Source organism: Hesperophylax consimilis, chromosome 3 (genome assembly GCF_061612785.1).
Source record: "Hesperophylax consimilis isolate HC1 chromosome 3, BYU_Hcon_1.0, whole genome shotgun sequence".
In the NCBI taxonomy this organism is placed as follows: Eukaryota; Metazoa; Arthropoda; class Insecta; order Trichoptera; family Limnephilidae; genus Hesperophylax; species Hesperophylax consimilis.
Genome location: NC_142838.1, coordinates 20,075,209 through 20,097,599, shown reverse-complemented (window position 1 = coordinate 20,097,599; position 22,391 = coordinate 20,075,209). Strand labels below are relative to the sequence as shown.

At 31.6% G+C, this 22,391-nt stretch overlaps 1 protein-coding gene across 1 annotated transcript in view; it reads left to right on the top strand.

The window, feature by feature from the left end:
• The window catches only part of ttv (exostosin glycosyltransferase 1 ttv), a 481,148-nt gene that overhangs the window by 405,518 nt on the left and 53,239 nt on the right, over positions 1 to 22,391 (top strand). Inside the window, exons 5-6 of the mRNA XM_089649049.1 lie at positions 5,537 to 5,646; positions 11,925 to 12,105. Coding sequence (XP_089505175.1) covers positions 5,537 to 5,646; positions 11,925 to 12,105 — 291 coding nt within the window. The remainder of the gene's footprint in view (positions 1 to 5,536; positions 5,647 to 11,924; positions 12,106 to 22,391) is intronic.

Sequence of the window (22,391 nt, the reverse complement as noted above, 5' to 3'; positions counted from 1 at the left end):
GATTTTTTTCTCACTCAATATTCCCAAAGAAATTATAAAATTATCGAAAAGAATATTACGCTTAATGAAAAAACCCACTTTGCAATACATAATAAATGACAGCCAATCAGATTTCTCTTATCTCAAACGTCATCAGGGCTTATACATTAACTCCTTTAATTCAATTATTTTTATCTCTTTCTATTATATTTTTTTTTTAAATTGTATTATTTTTTTCATTTAATGTCACATATCCCACCCAAAAACATTTGCTTCCTTTAAAAAAAATAATTATTTGTAAATATTATTATTATAGTTTTTTATTCCTTTTTTCAAATATTTGACTATAAATGCATGGGCTCGAAACCCAGGCTGGTTGGCGGTTGCTACACCACTTAGTCGAATATAATTCTAGTATAGATATTGAATTATCTTTTTAAAGATACTCCTACTGCAACATAATTATCCCCAATATTTTGATTCCATCCAACCTCAGCGTTGGAGCACCGAAATTCTTATTCATGTCCACTAATAATAATAAGGACGGGTTGTTTCGGAGTATTTGAACAATTCATAAAATTTTAACGTTCATTTTCAAGTTCTGTGAAAGATTTTTTCAAGTTATGTTTTTATTTCAGTTTTGTCAAGCAACTAGCCTATAATGCTATAATAACAGAACTTGAATTGGACTTTCACAGATCCCAGAAAAGAACGTTGAAATTTGATGAATTGTTCAAATACTCTGAAACAACCCGTCTAAAAATCGTGTTGCATTTTCTGGGCTCTCCATACTTCAGCAGGTGTGGAATACGTGATTTTTAAATTTAAACCCAAACCTGAATCGACATTCCCACGGCTTCCGATTTATCTTTTCGGAACTTTTTTGAATTTGTGTTTTTTTTGTTTTGGCCGTATTGCGCGCTACCTTGGAACTTGGAATTAGACCATTCTGTTTTATTTAAGATCGGTTCCGTCCATAACAAAACTTAGCATAATATAGTATCACCGTTCTTGGACGAAATTCAACAGATGGATTATTTTAGCTTAGGATTAAATATTGGACTGTGATAACTTTGTTAGGTAGTGGTGGTAAGTTAGCACTGTCTGATATTGAAAAAAAATACTACAAGAACGTCTGTCTTCATTTGAAAAAATATTGCTGTTTAAGGCTCGAGAAGTACGCATCAGCAAAGTAATATTTTATCAAATTAATCAAAAAAAATTTTACTAAATACTAATAAATTCACTATAAGATTAAATTACCTAATAGATACAATGAGGTGTATCTATTGCAATACCTATTTAAATTAAATTTAACTAAACTTGGACAGATCTATTATCAAAGATTTTACTAAAACCTATTTATAAGTATGCTTTCCCAATGGTGGATTGTTGTTTTATGATTATATTGTGTTGTTATTTGTAATTATGTTATAAACTGCTTATATTATTTATTTATTTATTTACGCTCGTCGGACTTTTACACAAAGCAGGTATAAATTTATTATATTACATAGTGCATTCGAATAAACTTACTAAATGAAATAATAATATTTTATTATTATTTTTCGGAATAACTTATTGAGTAAAACCTCAAATTATAATATTTAAATATTCTGATTTTTCTGTTTCAGATTTGCGTTTAAAAATCACTAATATTGTCTTCAATATTTAAATAATATTTTAATTCCTAGCTTCACGAATGGATTTACAATTCAATTTATCTATGTTGGCAGTAAGTGGAGCAATAATAAGATTGGAACAAAATTAATCAAAGTAACACCCATAAGTACAAAAATGCAAATAAAATTAATAATAATATTATAAACTGAGCCTGCTCTCAAAACAGTTCCCAATGAGACAGTTCCTAGTGAGACCCAGGAACAATAAATCACCCATGTAATGGAATTAATAAAGATGTAACTAATAAAAAAATAATAGTAGCACACTTTGCAGGAGTAACGGCAGGTCTATATAATTTGTTGAATCTTTTCTCGTAACAGAAGAAAATGTATCCACTTTACGGAGAGTGCATCTCACGTAGGCCAGAGGACACCGTCCATGTACGAGTAATAATTTTTACGATACATGAGAGAGTTCAGTTTTACCCATGGCTGTTTCCAACAGCATTTATCTCGGGAATGCTGGGTATTTGTAGTCTTAGTTCTAGGAGGGATGTCGCATTACTGCTGATGGCTTGGAAGCTTCTGGGCGGTTTATTATCAATACCACACATTCTGGATAAAATAGGATTCTATGTCCAAGATAATTTCACGCGAGGCCGCCAACACAGGCTTTTAATACTTTGCAGGTGCCGAACTAATTTACCAATGCTGATGCCTCTGGGAAGACTTTCTAGGTTAATTATCTGCCTCGCACGAATGTGGATATTTTCCACGTGTCCTTCGACGACTTTCCGCACGAAGAATCCCTTATTTTTTTATTGCATGTACCTACATATATGTAACTTTTTTTCGCACATTATCTACGTAAACTATATTTTTTGTAAATCACTTTTGAAAAATATTGGTTTTTGTACGGTTTTTGCAAGTAAAAAAAAAGTTACATTTCGAGAATTTTTTTACAAAATATTTTAGTATATTAGTAAAAGTAAAAGTAAAATATTTTCTTGACGTTTTTTTAACGGGGTGCTTTTGCAATTGTAAATCGGTGAAAATATTTTCTCATTTTCAGTAATGTGTGCAATGTTATTTTGCAGCCAATTTATATGCAATTCATCTCCTATTTATTGCTTGTTTTTAAATATCCTTTTTTGCCTATATTTTCGTATACTCGTATGTATATATTATATGACAATGTATTTACTTCATGTAATATCATGGTAGCTTTATTATTTACCAAAGACATACCTCGTGTCGTTAAATTTTAGCTTTACTCGAGTTTTTCTTTGGTTGTTTATCTAATATTATTTAATGCGGTTGTTAATAAATCAATTAATTTAGTGAAACTGCGCTGCTCTTTACTCGCTATTCGTTACTCGTTCCTCAGCGGCTTGCCACCAAAACCTTAAAAATATACCGCCACTAAAATTTCCCAAATTTTGTCACACACAATCATTTAACCGACAAACAACGGTCTGCTTCTGACAGTTTGGAGAAACGTCGGAGATGACTCACCGACAAAGCTTAAATACACGTTGGGAACACCGCGATAAAGCCGGTCTAATAAATCCCGGAGTAACTTAATACCATACCACGAACTTACCCAATTTGCATATCGTTATCTTTGAGATTTCAATCTAAATCATTTCTAAAAGGTTGTTGAAATTAATGACAAATATATAAATATCACAAGCGCCAAAAGATTGTTCGTTCTTAATATTTTTTGATGAGTTTCAATATCGTATTTCTGTCAATTTTTTTTGCGATTAGGACTGAATTTGATATAGCTTCAATTTATTTCGCATGATTGGAGCTTCCCACGCTTCTTTCTAATTGGCATTTTGATGAATTCTGATTTAAAAATATTTATTGTGTTCAATAATAAAAAAGCGCTTTAGTAAATACGTCATTCAAGTTACTTCGAATTTTATGCTCTATTGAACAGTAGGTACATTAGATACAATATTAGATTTTGCAGAAGAAAAGGAGCAAGTCTGCTATTTGATTTTCGGATAATTTTTGTTAGTACCAACTCGGATCTAGTTAGCATTCTTTAGTTAATTTAGTTGATAGTAATTGGATATGTGTAAATAAATAATTTCACTTAAAACTTTCTTTATAAGTATGCAAATTATCTCAAAGCAATCAATAAAGAATAAAAATAACTTACTTATATAGCATAGCTAAATGTGATTCACTAAAAAAAATCATAAGAATGCAAATTGTCTCAAAGCAATCAATAAAGAATAAAAATAACTTACTTAAATAGCCTTACTAAATGTGATTCACTAAAAAAATTCAAACATAATTTAAAAATTTAGATAAGCGGCTTACATGTAAAGGTGCACTCACCCAAACTCCAAGTTTTTAATTCAACCAAACCATTCAGTGAACATATTTTATTAGAAGTGTATATTTATGGGTATTATAAAATAATTTACAAACTTACTGCCTCAACACAGGCTAACCAGAGAGGCGGATTATGATAAATCTCAACTTATAACCGCATTCCTTTTCTTAACATAATATTACTGCCTCAACACTGGCTAACCTAGTGAGGCGGATTATGATAAATATCAACTTATAACCGCATTCCTTTTCTTAACATAATATTACTGCCTCAACACAGGCTAACCTAGTGATGCGGGTTATGATAAATATCAATTTATAACTGTGCATTCCTATTCTTTACATAATATTACCTATTATTTTAATAGTTATATTATTTTATATTCTTATGTATCTTATTGATAAACTAGTGTACACTGCATTTGTTATTTGTTTTTTTAGTTATCGTTGCTAATGTACTACAATAAAGATGTATTTATTTTAATTATAGCTTCCATTTTTTTTAAATTATTAAATATGTGTATTTTTTACAATAAATACATATACAATTCTTTTTATTTGTTACACAGCGATAAAGAAAAAATAATAATGGCTTTTGCTCACCTAAAGTGACAAGGGTTGGTTGGGTAATTTGGTTTCAAATCCAATTTTTAGTTTAGAATTAAAAAGGCCGGCTTAACGCAGCCAGCATGAAATGTCTAAACTTGTCCTCTGCCTCATCTCCGATATCTTCTTAATTTTCAACCACTTTTCAATCAATTAGTTTTACAAACATTCCCAATTAGTAGTCCTATTTGCTCTGCCAGCCGGATTTCCTTTGTTATTCATATAAAACGTCACCTTCCAATATTTTCAGATCTCCCCGTTCTCACTCATCAAACAATATTGGACCAAGGTGTGACCCCTTTGGGACTCCACTTTCGGCGACATTGTTTACTGGAAGGATTTTATTTAGACAATTTTAACAATTATTAAAAATCTCATGTTATGTTATTGATAAAACTTTTTACTTTATTCTTTCAATTTATTTCTTGTTATTATTATTTACAATATATTCTTGAATGATATATAAATAAATATTCAGGGAATTCAATTGAGCATGGTTTCAGAGGCAACTTTGATATTTCTTGAGAATTAATTTTAATTATTAAAAAATAATCTTGCCCTACTAACTGTGTTAATTAAATATAAAATGAAAAATTAAACAAAATGAGAAAAGGGTTTTTTTTATTTATATGCGACGATTTGTGTTCCAACATAAATCGATCTTTTTTTTAAATTTTGTGGCAGTCAAAAAGTCTTCTTTTATCATTTTAAAAAGAAAAGAGTAATGTTATTTTTTATAATTATCAAAGTTGCCTGTAAAATCATCACCAAATTGATTTCTCTAATGGCCCTATATTTTATAATTTAAAACACATATAATGAAAGTTAGTTTGAAAGAGGTCGCGCAGCCGTTCCCCCTTCGGAAGTGCGTATGTTCATGATTACCTCTGCGACGAAACGGCTTGATTATTAGTTGAATGTGGTCAAGTTTGCATAGTTTGGGGATAAATGAACTAATTTGAATCCTGTTTTGTCCACAGATATTAATAATGTGGGCCAATGACCACCCGCCTCCCCCGCGGGCCCGCTGGCCCAGCACCCCCGCGCACATTCCCCTCGACATAGTGGACGCCACTGCCTATAGCCCTGGGTAACTTATTTTTCTACTACTATGTATTTTTTACATATCCTAAATCTACGCCGCACCTTGTTTTCTAAATATATATGGTTCCAGTATCTCTCTTTGGTGGGAAGAAGAGATACCTGATAACTTGGTAGCCATGTTGTGGAACCAGAAGACATTTACTATCCAATGACAACCCTGATAAATTTTATTGAAAGGGACTTTTACTGTCAAGGTAATGAGGTAAGTATGAAAGAGAGCGTAGTGGTTTTATGGCCAGAGTGCTGACGGGTGCTTCAGAGTCTCCCGTATCAATAATAATAAGAATTTTCTCTTTAAACATGAAAGTACCTACCTCAACAACACCTCCGAATATGTATTTACCCCTTATTTTAGACCTAAAGTCACCAAGAATCGACAAAGCTGGAGACATTCGAGGGATGCCTTTGAAAATGACCAAAGCTGGACCCCAGAAGGCTTATGAAAAAGAAGAAAATATTATATTTTTATTTGTGTACCTCAGCTTTGTTCAATTTCGTAAATTTCTGAACATCAAATAAGACCGCCCGTTAAGGGTGACAGAATACAATTTAAAATAAGAAAACCATGTCTGATCATTTTGAGGTTAGGTGGATAAGTTTTCCCTTTGTAAAAACGAAAAACTTTTTATATTCTTCTGTAGACTTTATATTCATGAACCAGAATTAGGAACACAAAAAAGTTTGAAGGTTAACTGAACAGTATGAACTACTTTAAACATAGGTTACACAAGATTTTTTTGCCGGCTGTTAAGAACAAATACAAAGTTATTTGACGCGAAACATTGAAGGATGTAGTACAGGAGATATATTTACGAAGTAAAATTCAGAATTAAATTAATTAGTCGCCATAAAAAATCAGATCTCTGAATGCCATAAATAAGTAGATACCCATTTCTACTACCAAAACTGCAAAATTCACAGAGATCAAATGCAAATGTTTATATACAGAGATCTCATATCTCAAAAGAAAAAGCGAAAGATATGCTGTTGTACTTTCGCTTTAATTTTTTTAGGGTTTCGCGTAAGGACGTGTGCTATCTCTAACTAAATTGCATAAAAGATGCCAAAATACCCTCGTATGTGATGAGAAAGTGTATGTTTGCATTACACGGAAATCCTAGAAAAGCCAAAGAATAGCATTTCATTTGTAAATAGAGGCAAATTATTTATTAGTATAAATAGTACAATTATTTAGATTATTTCCCGAAGATTTTTAGCGCTGTTAGAGAAAGTGAGATAGCGAACATTCCAACACATAAAGTATAAGAAGGACAACTTACTGGCAGTAGGTCGTCTCTCACAGTGCTCCGTATTCATCTAAGTTTAAACGAATAAGCGTATCTTCTCATCTCAGTCACACCCGTGATGTAGAATGTAGTATCCGCCGCAACTTTGAAGCAGCGCTGGCAGTTATTATATCTATTTTGCTCATACATACATATTCTTTTAATATCTATCTTTGTCATATTTGATTAAATTTTAAAAAAAATCTGCAAACATAAAGTCTAATTACATTACATCCATTAAAATGTGGCAAAAAACAAATCATTTATAGGATAATTTTTGTCTGACAATAACATGCCTAGTTGTATTTTTACGTCATTGCCCAAAACACCGATTACGTCCTTAACCCTTCAGGTCTCGGACGGACATTACTAGCCACAAACATCATATTTCATTATAGCCTCTGAATGACAGATCTGCCCGGGGTGACAATGCATTATAAAAGTTTTTTTCTATATTGCGTAGATATGTGATATGTTCGTCATTGGAAAGATAAAAAATCATTCTTCACAGTTTGTATCAAATACTTATACATTATTACATGGATAACATTTTAAAAAATTGTCAAAGTGCATGATTACGAATTTCGGCATTTTTTCATTGAAAGTTAAAATTTCAAATTCAAAAATAAGTAATATGCAGCATGTATTTTAGATACCTCAGGAGTATTGCGAAATTCCAAGAAAATTCACCATGTCGTTGGGAATTATTGGTAAAAATATTTAAAAACCTGAAGAGTTAAGTATTTTGCTTCAACTCTCCCTGCATAATATATTTTATCTGTCGAATCTAGTATATTTTTCATATATTATGTTCCGGCCTAAATTTATTTTATCGTAAGTAGGTATTTGATAAACACATTTCTTCTTCTGGAACACCCATACATAATTTTATTCTACAGCAATGCATTTCATACCCTGTGACGAATCAAATTTCGTCACAAATAAATTTGAACGTTAAACTAAGTATGTCACGCAGTGTGCGCCCAAAGACAAAGAAAGTGTTGACAGACGGGGGTTGTAAAGAAAGAAGTGAGAAGTGCGGGGTAGGGCGACAGGTCCTACGAGTTCAAGAAAGAAAGACAGTCAAGATCGAGGCGGGAGAGAGAGGAAATCGAGACAGGAGTGGTGGTGAAGTACGCGCTCCCCGCCCAGCGGTGTGATGCTGGGCGGCGGATGAAGAAGTTACAGTCGAGTTAGAGAAAGTGATTTTCAAGTGTTGTCCTCCGCCCGGCGACGTAATGTTGGGCGGGAGGCGAAGAAAGTGCGGTGATCAGACGCGGCCGGGAGGGCCTGAGCTGCAGAACTGCAGAAGCTGCCACCTAGGACTTCGGCCTTACTAAGGCCATCGAACAAAATGAACTCAGTGACAACAGTGTAGCTACAGTGAACAATGACAATGCGAATAGTGAAGAAGTAATCCGAACCATATGACAACTAGTTAAGCTATAGATGTAAGTAGATCTAAGTATAATTTAGATTAAGTATTAACACTTGACAAACCCTATTAAAATCGAGACTTATAATTATTAGATGTTCTTAATTAAATTCACCTCCCTAGTCCCCACCCAAGCGACACGAATTGGCGAGAAGGCAGAACATACGAATTGGTAAGTATAAGAACAGCAATATATTTAAGTATGATTCTGAGATAGATGCCGGAGGAGATGTTAAAGTGATTTTGTCACAACCCTTAAGCTGTACGCTAGTACATGTTAATTTAGTGGGGACATTACAGTACAAACTTATTTTATTATGTTATCTCGCAATTTATCGGCAGCACATATCGGGAGAATAGCTCGTGCTTGCTGCCAATTTGCTTTATTTTCATCCGTTCCTTTGTAGTCATTTTCGTTGTTGTAATTCTTTTCCCTGCATATCTACGATCACCGTGTCGACGCAATTGGCACGTCGTTTGAATCGAGAGGTTGTGAGTTCAACAATAATACTCTAAACATTATCTATAAGAATTGTAATTATTTTATATTATAATATATGCGAGCATGTCATTTAAAAATACATATGTATGTGGATGTTATAGTTGGTACTTTGCTGTGATGTTCCTTATAAGGTAAACTCTTCTGTACAGGTTATATTAATGAAGTTTTCACAAAACACCTAAAGGCAAGTAGGTATCTACACATTAAGAGGAATACACACGCCAAAATTGCGTAGATTCTTAGTGTGCCTTATATCACCACGAATATAATATATGTAATAGGCATAAAAATGCTTGGCAAATGAAGTATTGAAATTTTTGATTTTAGTGTAAAAATGGTTTTTTATTTATTTACACTTTTATTAGAAAGAGAAAAAATAATCAAGTGAAACTGTCTCAGATAATCCTAGCCATAAAGGAGTATTTTTTGGTTGGTTCATATATGCGTTCATACATTTCTAATGAAAAATAGTTATAATATTACTACAGTTTTTATAAACAAACATCGTTATACGTGGACATAAACTGCCACACGGGTCGTGTTTCACATTTGAATACTGTCAGTCATTTTGTTTCCCCGAACAGTGCCCATTGAATTTGTGATACTCCTCAAAATTGAAGTAAACCTCGATTGGACAACTGTAATTTGAAACAACGTTACACGTTCATTGGAGCCATACAGATTTGTGGAAATTGAATACGAGTCTGTTTAAATTTGTATTTATGCTTTGATTACCTGTCAAAAACACACTCCGAATTTCACAAAAAAATCCGAATCATTAGTAACACAATACGTTGTTTTGAAAATCATAAATATTTGAGCAGTACAGACAGGAGTGACAATTTAATAAAGCCGCATATTTGGCCTTTACGCTCGTACGTTATTTGAAAAAGCTTACTCTTTTATTCTATTCAGTCATTTTTCAGTACATTGTTTATCGTATTACAACGAAATTTTTATAAAATCTCCTTACATATTTGCAACCGTCAGTACTTAAAGAATTCCATCGTAATTAGTATAGTGAAACAGATTTATAAATTTATTGCGCTTGTTTATTTTATCATGCTAAACCGGTTTCAAGCAATTAACAGGCGTTAATCTTCAGACTGCTTTATTTTTGTACTTACGCTATTTATTGATTTTTGTGGCAACGATGAAAATAAATGATTTTCTGTACATTTTGGTGATAGAAAATACCCTCCAATTCCTGACGTTTCGCATTCAATCTGATGGCAGTATGCTACATTAGCGCCTCCCAGTGGCGCGAGTTGGGCAGCTTGGCATCATTACAATTGCAATGGTTAAATTAAAATTATTCATAAAATAGTAATATAATAAAAATAATTTGGCATTCTTACACTATAAAAATATTACCATTTGTTATTTCGGCTACTGGCATTATACCCAGCTCTCTATCAAAAAATTTGTATATTAAAATGCAAAAATCAGTTATTTTAAATACATGTAGGATTACGATTTTTTTTTTTAAAATATTTATGTTGAGGAATCAGTAGGATTTATAGGCCCTGTGTTAGGAGTTCTACCGAGCCGAGCCCTCTGATATGAAAATATCTGGAGTCGGTGAATTATTTTCCCATTTGATCTCTGGTGAGTTGACGTATTGTTGTTGTATTGTTTTGTATTTATTTTACTTATATAATGCACTTGCGTAATGTAGATTGACTAGATGATCATTTGTGGAAAAGTGTGTGGATGGGTTTAGTTTTTCCTATGGGGAAGATTTAACCCGGACATAAAGTCGGAAAATATTAAAACTTTTTTCCACTATATTTTATTTTTGACCGTAACCGGTTTCAGCAATACAATGGGTTTATAATTATGGGTGTCATACGATGACAACCCCTGTTACACCTTCCCCCAAATTTAATGTATTATATGAGCCATAGGTTAAGAAATATTTATACCAGTCCGAAGATGGCCTTAACAGGCTGAAACCGGTTACAGTCAAAAATAAGAAAATAGTTGAAAAAAGTTTTATAACCCTTTAATTCTACCATTAATTATCATTATCAAAAATAGAAATATCGTAATATGGCATTCATAGATGGCGCTTATTTAATTATTTCAGGAAAAAAAACACTTTTTACAGGTTATGCGTTAAAATAATTGTAATGAATTTATTGTTTGTTTGCGCATGTACATACAAACAGAATATAAATTAATAGTTTTGCATACAAATACAATATTGTATCGGTGATTCAATCCAATATTGTATTTGTAAAGAATTTAACATACTTTATATTCCACCAACCAACCTTTTAACGTTTTGTAGCCCCCTGAAAAACAACTGAAGAGTATTTTTATTGTTTGTAATTATTAAATCTGTAAATTGCACACACAGTACCTACTTTGTAGAACATTTTGTATAATTTTGTTTATCAATATTGATGAACAAAAAATACAAATTGGAAAGCGCAAAACACCGACACCAAGTTCTATTATTATGCGTTGAACGTATTATTAATATTATAGGGTATTTGGTGATAGGTAGGGATATGTTTCTCAAGATTTTAAATTTAAGATCTACTATGTATCTAAAATTTAGGTTATGAATAGGTACCTACAAATTATGTAATGTGTATACAGGGTGTTAAGGGACAGACTTATTTTACTTTTACCAGTGATTCCTGATATTATTTGTAGAAAAAAAAATGAATTTAATTTCGGTCTTCTTTGACTTTGACTTTTGACTTTTTTCGGTCTTCTTTGACTTTTAATGTTTTTTTTTTTTCTATTGTAATTTGATTTCATCTAATTTTGCTGGAATAAACTTTCAAATAATGAAAATAAAGCACCATTTTCCAATCCTATATAACATTCACTGAGTGACTATTGCTTTCAGGAATCTTTCTCACGTTCCATTACTTACTCCTGAGATCGTCTGTTGTAAAGTATCTAAAATTCTAAAGCAACCACTTTAGACACAACGCAATTCAAATACTACAATTCGAGCTGTACAATTTCCAAGACAACCATTCCAATCAGCTATTTCGCTAAGTCGCCCCTTTTCCACCCCTCAGAATGGGCATCTCGGCGCGCTTCACCCCCCACCCGCTGATAGAGACTGACGCCGTGCTGCAGTTGGACGAAGACGCTTCTCTGACGTCAGACGAGGCGGATTTCGCCTTCACCGTGTGGAAGGACTTTCCTGATAGGATCGTGGGGTACCCCGCCAGGACTCACTACTGGGACGATGCTAAGGTAATGATCGAACACTTTTACTTTTCTTTAAAGAACATGAACAAATCTTTGGTTTGTGGTGATATCTTGTGATTTAATATTTTACGTTTAATGTGTAAAAGCCACTGAAAAAGCTTTTACTAAAGTAATAAAAATCTTAAATCTCCGAAAGCTCTTCGCCGATTGCTTTGAAATTTTGCTTTATGTTGCAACGTGTGATTTTATATAGATGTCACCTGCGACAGATTAAAAGAGGCTTTTTGTGAAAAACAGCGCCATCTGTTGGACGTAAAAACAACCCGCGCTATTGTTTTTCTCTATCTGCACAGACAGCCTGAGCCACAGCAACGCGTTGCAGGGTACACCTAGTTTTAAATTAAAAAAAAAATACTAAAGTAACTTTATTTTACACCACTATTATATTATTATGTTTGAAAATCAAATGTAGGCAGTAATTTTCCTCTTACTTTGTACATTAATTGTCCAATAGTCATCAAGAAGTATCAACATTTTGCTTTAAGGTTTATAAAGAGGGGATGAAGTGGTTTTTCTAAATCTCACGTTGTTTTGAAGGTCAAGTGTGTAAAATTTCATCAAACTCAGAATAAAACTGTACATTTCTATACAAATCAAAAAACCTCGCCCGCCTGCCGGTGGCTAGATTCAACACACCTTTAGGAGGTGATATAAAGTTATGAAAAGTGATGAAACAAAAACTAAAATTATATAGGTTACTTGGATTAAATTTAAACGTTAGTTTTTCTTAAGGGTTATATCCCGGTAAAGTTAAATGAATATTAACCTTCTACTTTAATTTAAATATCTTTATTATGTAATTTTATGTCGTATAAATGGATAACGTGCCAAACTTATACGATCTTTGGCTATTTAATACAGCTAACTCAATTACAAATAAATCAATGAAAGTAGTTTACACGTGGTTACCTAAATTAAATTGAAGCATTAAAATCATGTTAAATTATTACAATGTAGATACTTAAAACTTGTAATTATTAATGTTGTACTCCGATAAAACTTGCGTCAGAGCTAAAGGTACCTAGCCGGAAAATAAAATAATAGTGAATTCAATATAGTTTTATGAAACAAAATGACTGGGGTTTATTTTAGTATGTGTATAAATTTGAAATTGGGAAAAATTCGAAACATACATCACAGAATTAACAGCATTTTATTTTATTTATTTAGTCAAAATGTTTTGACTGTCCAACTAGGAGTAATTCCCATTTTAGGGAAGTCACATTTTGATGAATTAGCATACATATTTTGTACATAATAGGTAGGGAAAAAGAGAAGAAGTGAAAATATAAAAATAATATAGTTTCAAACATAAAGTAACTGATGTGTTTTTAGCATACTTATTAAAATTGTAACTATAATGAAATACTGGGTAAATATACTTAATAATAGAAGATAGACACTTAAAGGTACGTAGTTGGTGTTTATATTACAGTCCTACATGCACATTTTGTAAAAAAAAATAAGAGGAGAGATAGGTACATTAGAAAAATAGGTAGGTAACAAAAGGTACTTAACTGGTATTTTCTTTGCATATTAATTAATTATTTATGTTTTTTATCGATTTTGTCATAATTTTTGTTTTGTTTTTGGTTTGCATTTGATATTATTTTTTTGAAGTAAGAGTTCACCGATGAGGCCAAATAGAGGTCAATTTACAAAGAACACCTGTGTTTTCCTTGATTTAAATATCTTCACAATCTTTACATATCTGCCCTGATGATGGACACTATAATACTGTCCGAAACATTGGCTAAAGAAGAATGAAGCCCAATACGTCATAATACCCCAAAAAAAATTAAGTATAATACTTTTAGCCGTGAAAATCTCAAATCATAAAGAACTAAACATTATTTCTGATGTCCACGATAAAAAAATGTAAAAAATCACGAAAGAAAAAAAAAAATCTTCACTTTGTTTCCTTTCTAGTGTAAATATAACATTTATTAAAGTTCTGAAAACTTTTACTAAAAATTGGTAATGCTAAAAATATATTTATAAAATATAAAGTTATTGTTTGGGCCGATAGAGGTGTCAACGGGTTTTGATCGGGGGTCGAGATTTATGTTATGGCAATGGATTGTTCCTTGGTCCCTTCTCCCCTCTCTACCACTTCCTCCATTGGCTTTCAGTTTGCAATCGGTCGCAGTGGAAGACAGTTTACTGAATATGCAACGACGCATATAAGTATATCGCAATATTACGGAATTAACTATTTTTTACATAATCCATTTCACCCTTACCTACTGTAAGTACCATTCCTTATATTTACTGTTGGTACTATTATCGATCTCCGAGCATAATCATAAGCAATGTTGGCCGCATAAAAAACCTCGCCAAAACAACCATAGAAGATTAAACTTGATTACCTCTCTATTCCTTCCTTCAAATGGGTCAGATTTATTCTAATAGGTACGCGTGCTCAACAGTTTTCAGTTTTTGGGTTTGTTAAATTTGTAAAATAACCTTTATTTAATTTAATCTCGAAATGTGATTATAATTTCGCGCCGTTTTTCGGCCAGGAAATCATAAAACATAATGGCGGAACATTGTCAGAATAACTCAGGACGAAGGAGAGTTAGGTTTGCAATCATAGGGTGATACCACCTGACCGTCTCATCCTATCATAACATGTGCCATTTAGGTACTCGTAACGCGGAACACGTGTAGCGGTGACCTTTTTAGATATTCCATGTTTTTAAATCCTCACACATTATATATTAAAATGGCCAGAAAAATGCTACTAAATTTTATTAATATTTTTTATTTTATTTCAATATACGGGATAGGCAAATTTTAATAAATAATCGTGCAAAGTGTGTATTATTTACAAACGTAGTCGTTATGCACAAAAGACAAGTATACCACTTGTCACAATAGCTCAGTTGCTAGAACACTCCCCGGTTCTAGCAATAATTTTTGATAATTTGATATAGTGCTTTTAGTTTGATAATTAATTTCGATTTAATGTTATTTCGCAATAGTTAATAAATTTATGTTTTGCTCTGTGTTGTTAATTCTTGGTCAATAAACAATTTTATTTAATTTCCAAATGAACTTCAAATAAAACACATTTAAGTGCGTCGGTTTATTTTACCAGTGAAGGTATTGGTTACACACAAACTAAACAAACGCAAACAATTCAAAAGCTTTTAAAAATTATTAGATATGAGCAGAAACATAATTTAATTTAATTTATTATTAATTTATAGTACCCGTTTTTATGCTTTCCCATTAAATTACAACATTCTGAAGTAAAATGTTAAATTAAATCTTCGCATTGAAATTCAATTTGACGTAGATACAAACATTTTGTTTTTGCTTTCAATTAATCATCATTATTGACGTAGATACAAACATTTTGTTTTTGCTTTCAAGTAATCCTCAATTTGACGTAGATACAAATATTTTGTTTTTGCTTTCAAGTAATCATCATTATTGACGTAGATACAAACATTTTGTTTTTGCTTTCAAGTAATCATCAATTTGACGTAGATACAAAATTTTGTTTTTGCTTTCAAGTAATCATCATTATTGACGTAGATCCAAACATTTTGTTTTTGCTTTCAAGTAATCATCAATTTGACGTAGATACAAACATTTTGTTTTTGCTTTCAAGTAATCATCAATTTGACGTAGATACAAAATTTTGTTTTTGCTTTCAAGTAATCATCATTATTCAACCCTTCCCAAAATAAAATTTCCATAATAACATTCTGTTATCGATTCAGTTTAAAACTTCATTGTCGATAAATACAGTCTAAAATTTAAAGGACTCATCGGCTTAGCTTTATTGACATAAATATCAGTTTACAATCGTTCAAAAATAATAATGAAGATCACATAAATCTTTCTCCCGAGTATTATTGCTCCTGAAATGTGAATTCCTTAAAAATTTCCGCAATTTATTATAATTTATGCGATTCGTACTTGATTTAAAACATTCTTTATAGACTGTTTTTTTTTGCCGTTTCGAGCGTATTTTCCTCAAGACGTTTCCCGTCCGACATCAACTTGTTATATTATTTTGCATTTACATTTTCCATCCAAGAAAAATCTTTCTCTTCGTAAAGTTTGTCGCTGGAAAACTTAACCGCACAACTTTCTTGTATGAGTATAAAATTGTATGAACAGTTATTTTCGAATTCCTTCATGAATAGTTTTGAACTCTATTATTTTTGTACACACCAAAGTTTGGTGCAATTTCCTACACATTTGTTTGGCATTACAAAAGTTTAAATAAATTCATCACGCTTCCAGCATCGTATTAAATAAAGTAATCACGTTTGCATCGTCTTATTAAAAAAATAGCACGAAGTTAATGTATTTGTTTAAATTAATCATTATTTTATTCTTTGTTAATTTCATTGGCGGCCTCCGTGTCGAGGGGTAAGGTTCTCTACTACGCTGGAGGTCGAGGTTTCAAATCCCGGCTTGCACAAGTAAATTTTATTTGATTAAATTGATTTATTTTACAATGTATTCATTAAAAATAATTTATAGTATATTTGCTGCACGTTTCAGAGTGAAAAATACTTGCTTTATCGCCCTGGTGTAAGACCACCATTCAGAATTGAAACGTTGCTTGAAATCGCTTCGGCCGTGTTTGGTGACCAGATCTGAATTGTCAGGTACGTCCCAACTTTTATCTTCCCCTTCTCTTTCCCCTCCCCACTACCTTCAGCCTCCCAAAATACCCCGATTGGGGATGCCATAGTCTCACTGACTCCAGACGGTTGAGATCAGTTTTTTGTTTTTTAAATTTTTTTTTTAAATATATTCTTTATTGACTGAAGATTTTACATTTTTTTTTTAGACAATGTATAGATAGTCCCACGAAGCTGCCACATGGCTGCTTGTCTGCAGGTTCTATCTCAATATACAATTATAATACAATATAAGTCTCCCGTTATATTAAATAAATAACAGACTCTTACATACAATCATATCATATCAGTTGGGACTGTTATATGGTATGCACATTAAAGTTTCCCAACCATGCAAACTAAATATGTTTTATCGCTAAATACACTGAATAATCCACGATGATATTTAGATCTAACACCGCCTCGGGTCGGAAAACAAACCGAGTGATGTGGGTCAAAACATTATTTTTTGAAATTTCTTTTATTTCCCGTAAAGAGTTCGTTGTGTATATTCTTATCGGTATTTGAATTCCTTTAATTTGTTGTTTATTACTATCCTGGAAGTTTCGTGTGTGTATCTGAATTATTGTGAACCCTTGTCTCAAATGTACGTCATTGCAGCAGTTCCGTTAAATTAAATTTGCAGTCTGACCGAAAGCCAGGGGAGTCAAATTTACACTGATTTTATCTAAAGAGACGGTGAAATTTTTCATTTAGAAATTCTAAATTGTTATTTTATTTTATATAATGTTCGTTTATTTAATATGTTTTTTTTATGGGAGAAAGAGGAATGTTCACCTGCTTTATCTATTGGCACCAGTAGATCACTGTTTTCTGGCTATTGGCTCGAGATTGCTATGTATACTTGTTGATTTAACTCCAACTTCTTACATATCCTTCGAGCAGGTGTGAGCAAATCCTCAAAATTCATTACTCCCTGTGTGTACATGTAATGTTTTGGAACGTTGGGACATGAGTATTTACTTTTGATTGGTGGTAGTACAATCATATCATACTTGATATCGGTGGTTTGCATAGAAACATTGGAATATTGAAAATGGAAGCAATTTCTTGTTCAAAAGCTTTTACGCATTATCTTAATCCTTAAAACTAATATAATACATGAAAGGCTTATCGAACGAATGTAAGTCTACTGAATAATATGAGCAATGGAATAAAAATCGTGTGTTCATTTCGCTTCCAATTTGTATTTGAATATTATCGAGAATGGCATGCCAAAATTATTTTTTTCCTGATTTAATTTCGTAATTTATTTTTAAAAACAACTGCATTTAAAGTGCTTGAGGGAGTTTATTTTTGTGGAACACAGGCATGACTCAATTATTTTTCGACGTTCCTGGTGAATACTAATTCACTCTATTATTTTGGTTTTCCAGAACTAAATTATATAACTGATGTTTTCTTTTATAAAAAATGTCCATATTAGCTTTCAGCACATTGCGATGTTTTGCAGATCAATGCAGGTTTGTTTCCCCCTTTTTCTTCATTATTTTCTTCCCACAGCTGCAGAACGAAATAAACTAAAATGTAATGGTGTGTTATTTCTATTGCATGAGTAGCTTTGAAGACTTATTACTTCTGGATCAGATCAAGTAATGATATGTTTAAATTTATTTAACACTAAACTTGACAACGAAATAAATATGAGCTAAAAAAAATTAATCTGTGAATATTATAAAATCATTCTCGGTGTAGTTTTGTAAACATCGCATATCTTATAGTAAGAGAACTCTTATAGAGAGCAGTTCTTCAATAACGGAATTTACAGTTCTTCAATAACATAAAACGTGTTAGTATTATTTATCGATATTTCCAAAGCGTTTGACACAATTAGTTCGCAATTATTAGCAAATGGAATTAAAGGAAACCTACTCAATTGGTTTTAAATAATTTATTTAATAGACATACATATGTAAAAATATTAGAAAAAATGAAAGGAAAAAAATTTCGGTTGGTGTCCCTCAGGGGTCAGTTAGGGAACCACGCTTTATATTATATTTGTATCAATAATGAAAAAACTTTTTTCACATGTTAAACACTTTGTATATGCTCACGACGCGACGGTTCCATGATAAATCAACACATCGACAATTCAACACACCTTTAAAAAGTGATATAAAGTCATTAGTTACGAGGAAAAAAAAAAATTTAAACCTAACCTAACCTAACCTACTTAACCCAGTTAATAAAGTTTTTGTTTCATCACTTTCCATGAATTTGTATAACTTTTTAAAGATGTGATGAATTATCATTTTGATGATTTTTCCGGTCACCGCTCACGACACGGCTCTTGTCATATCTGATGAATAATTATCCGTTGCTATTAAATGTATGCAATAAGACCAACAAAACGGTCACATAACGCAGGCCTGAACATAAATACTAAAAAACCAAATTGATGCATATGCCTCAGTTTTGATTGCACCTGAAATAATATCATAACTTTACATGTATTCGTTAAAACATTTTGCAGCTCTGATAAAGCGATTAAATTTAAATGGTAAATGAATAGGTTTATTTGGGAGTGACTGTTGATTGCCATTTTAAATGGGACATTCAAATAAACAATATTTGTAAAAGACTGAGAGTGATGTGGGTAGATTATATAAACTGAAGTGTTTCGTTCCTGTGAATATTTTAAAAATCATTTACCTGTCACTCGCAGAATCAACTCTACAATGTGGAATAACCACTTGGGGACATTCTTATAAAACTGTTTTAAATTACTTACAATTAGTACAAAATTCTATGGTTAAATTACTAGTTTCAAAAAATTGTTTTTCACAGAGACGTAAAATTTCATTGTTGTATCGAAACTTAAATATCTTTCCTGTGCAGACCTTACTATGGGACAAAATATTGATTCATTATATATCTGACTGAAAATAAAAATAAAATTGGAACACAACACGAGGTTCACAAAGAATGAAGGCATGTTTGTTCCTAAACAATAAATACGGACAGCGAACCCTTAAATATAATGTGCCCCAAATGTTACCAAGATTTTGTAAATTCCCAAATAGATTCAGATATATGCTGAAAACTCGGCTCATAAGTAGAAACACTTTATACTAATGTTAAGTTGTTATTTATTAGCATATAGATTTAGTGCCATTTTAGACTATGCGTGCCAATAATAATAATCTGAATATCTTATAAGTACCAACAATATCATGTATTTTTAATTTTTTTTTCTGACTTTATGTCCGGGTTAAATTTTCCCAACAGAAAAACTAAACCCTTCCACACACTTTTCCACAAATGATCATCTAGTCAATCCACATAATGCAAGTGCATTATATAAGCATAATAAATACAACACGTCAACTCGCCAAAGATCAAATGGGAAAATAATTCACTGATTCCAGATATCTTTATAATTAGTAATATTATTACGTATTTACATTGTAATTGAATATCTACATCCTGTTGACAAACTGCTCTATTGTAGTTTAACGTGATAGAATTTTAAATAACAATATACATATATATTTTATTTTTTTATAAACAAAATGAACAGTTTTTTAAATAAAATAAATCTAGGAATAGAATGGTTGAAATTTTTCAACAACTTCCCTGTGAATCATCCTGGCCCGCTTTGATGAAATTCACAAGTTCTCGCAATACATTGGTTTTTGGGATATGCGAAGTGTACCTATCCACAAATAAAGGGTATATCCTCAAACATTGTGTCTTATTTATGAAAAGTATTATTACTATTATTTTTGGCGTTTTACATTTTGACGCAACAGTTAAGTCCTGTAGTGGAAAGATTATAATTTGTTATTTGTGTGGAATACATTCGGTCGCTCATCTTGAGATGCATCTTGGCACAATTTCCTACTACGTGAATTAAGGCACCCCTAATCCCTATCGTGTCCTAATTTTCTCATCGGATAGGTACGTTTCTCCTCCGACGCCTCGTATATGCATGACCGGATTAATGTTTTTGTTTCTATAATGTTGCTCTTCCGGGGTTCAAAACGCAGGGCTGGCCATCTAACTTTACATTACTTACTATTTTAGGTCCTATTATTTAATTTTAATATTAATTATATGATTCGTATTAGTTTTCTGTAGGTACAACTTGAACATATTATTTTTCATATATTTTTTAATTTCTCTCTTTATAATATTATTCTATCTTTTTAAAAAAAATTTTATTGATGTATTAGAATATTTTTATCAAATATTATTTGGTAAGGTGAACCTTCCACTAGGTGCTTTGCCCGTGCTGAGGCCCCCATTTTATATTTATTGTTGAAATTATGTTAAATTAAACGAATTTAAATGAAATATTAAGAAATAAAATAAAATTAAATACTTAAGGCAGTTTATAAAATGAAGCAATATATATATACATGTAATTGTTGGTCCGGTTGTGCATATACTTTACGAGTACAGTTTTCTATTATTTCCTGTTTTACTGGTTTGTAACAAACACGAATAATTTTATGCGTATGCGTACATATTTACTTATATATTTTATGCTTTGTTTTATTTACTATATCAGGCCTTATTATTGGGATTCGATGTTAATCGTAGTATTAGTATTTGTATTGATTTTTATATACTTATGCTACGTGTACTACATATATGTGTCAATGTATCCTTTTATACATACACACTTTAATAAAGTGTAGATTTACTAGTTAAATCCCAATATGGCGTTAATAAATAATTGTTGTATAATATAAATACTGCATTAAAAATAGAAACATTTCACATTACGACGCATTACCTGACGCTGATTCTGTAAACTAATTCCATTTCAAACGTCAAGTACAATCATTTTTTTATACATATGGGGAGTCGATATAGCCTCGACCCCCTAAGGTTTTTAGGTAAATTTATCTTTCTGCAAATAGTTACATATAATAATGTGTTAGTTAGAAAATATAATTAAGCACAAATTAAACTAAGAAAACCTTTTACTTTTAATCGTTAAATATATAAGTGTGCGTGTGTCTGTGTGTGCGTGTCTGTGTGTGTGTGTATATGTTTTTTAATTTAAAAAAAAAAAGAAAAAATAGAAACTTCTCTAAAAAAAAAACCAATCACATTGATCTCTATAGATACATTTAACAAGTTTAAAAAATATATATTTTAAACACCACTGTTTTATCCTTACACTATAATACCCACGCTCAGGCTTCGCCTTTGTGGGATTTTTTTGTTACTCTTTCATTCTATATTACTATGTATGTACCTACCTGAATTGTGTATGTATCTAAAATTTTGTTTATTAAAAAAAAAAAAAAAAAATATCTATATAAATAAAAACGTAAATGTTCGTTTGTTTATAATCTTAAATCTTCTTTCTTCTTAGTAAAATCTTAGTTCTTCACCGATTGCTTTGAAATTTTTACACAACGAATACGCATGTGTTTTTATATACGTATTTAATAATAATATTTGGATGAATTATATAGCGCCGTTTTTGTGCAAAATCAACTCAAGGGCGCTGTACATATAATACACTTCTACAATGATATATGGAGATAATATACAGTACCATACTTACCTGGTAGGTCACTTGAGATTAACACTTAATTAACATTAACTAATTGCTTATTAGCGAAATTTAGATAAAGGATATAGAAC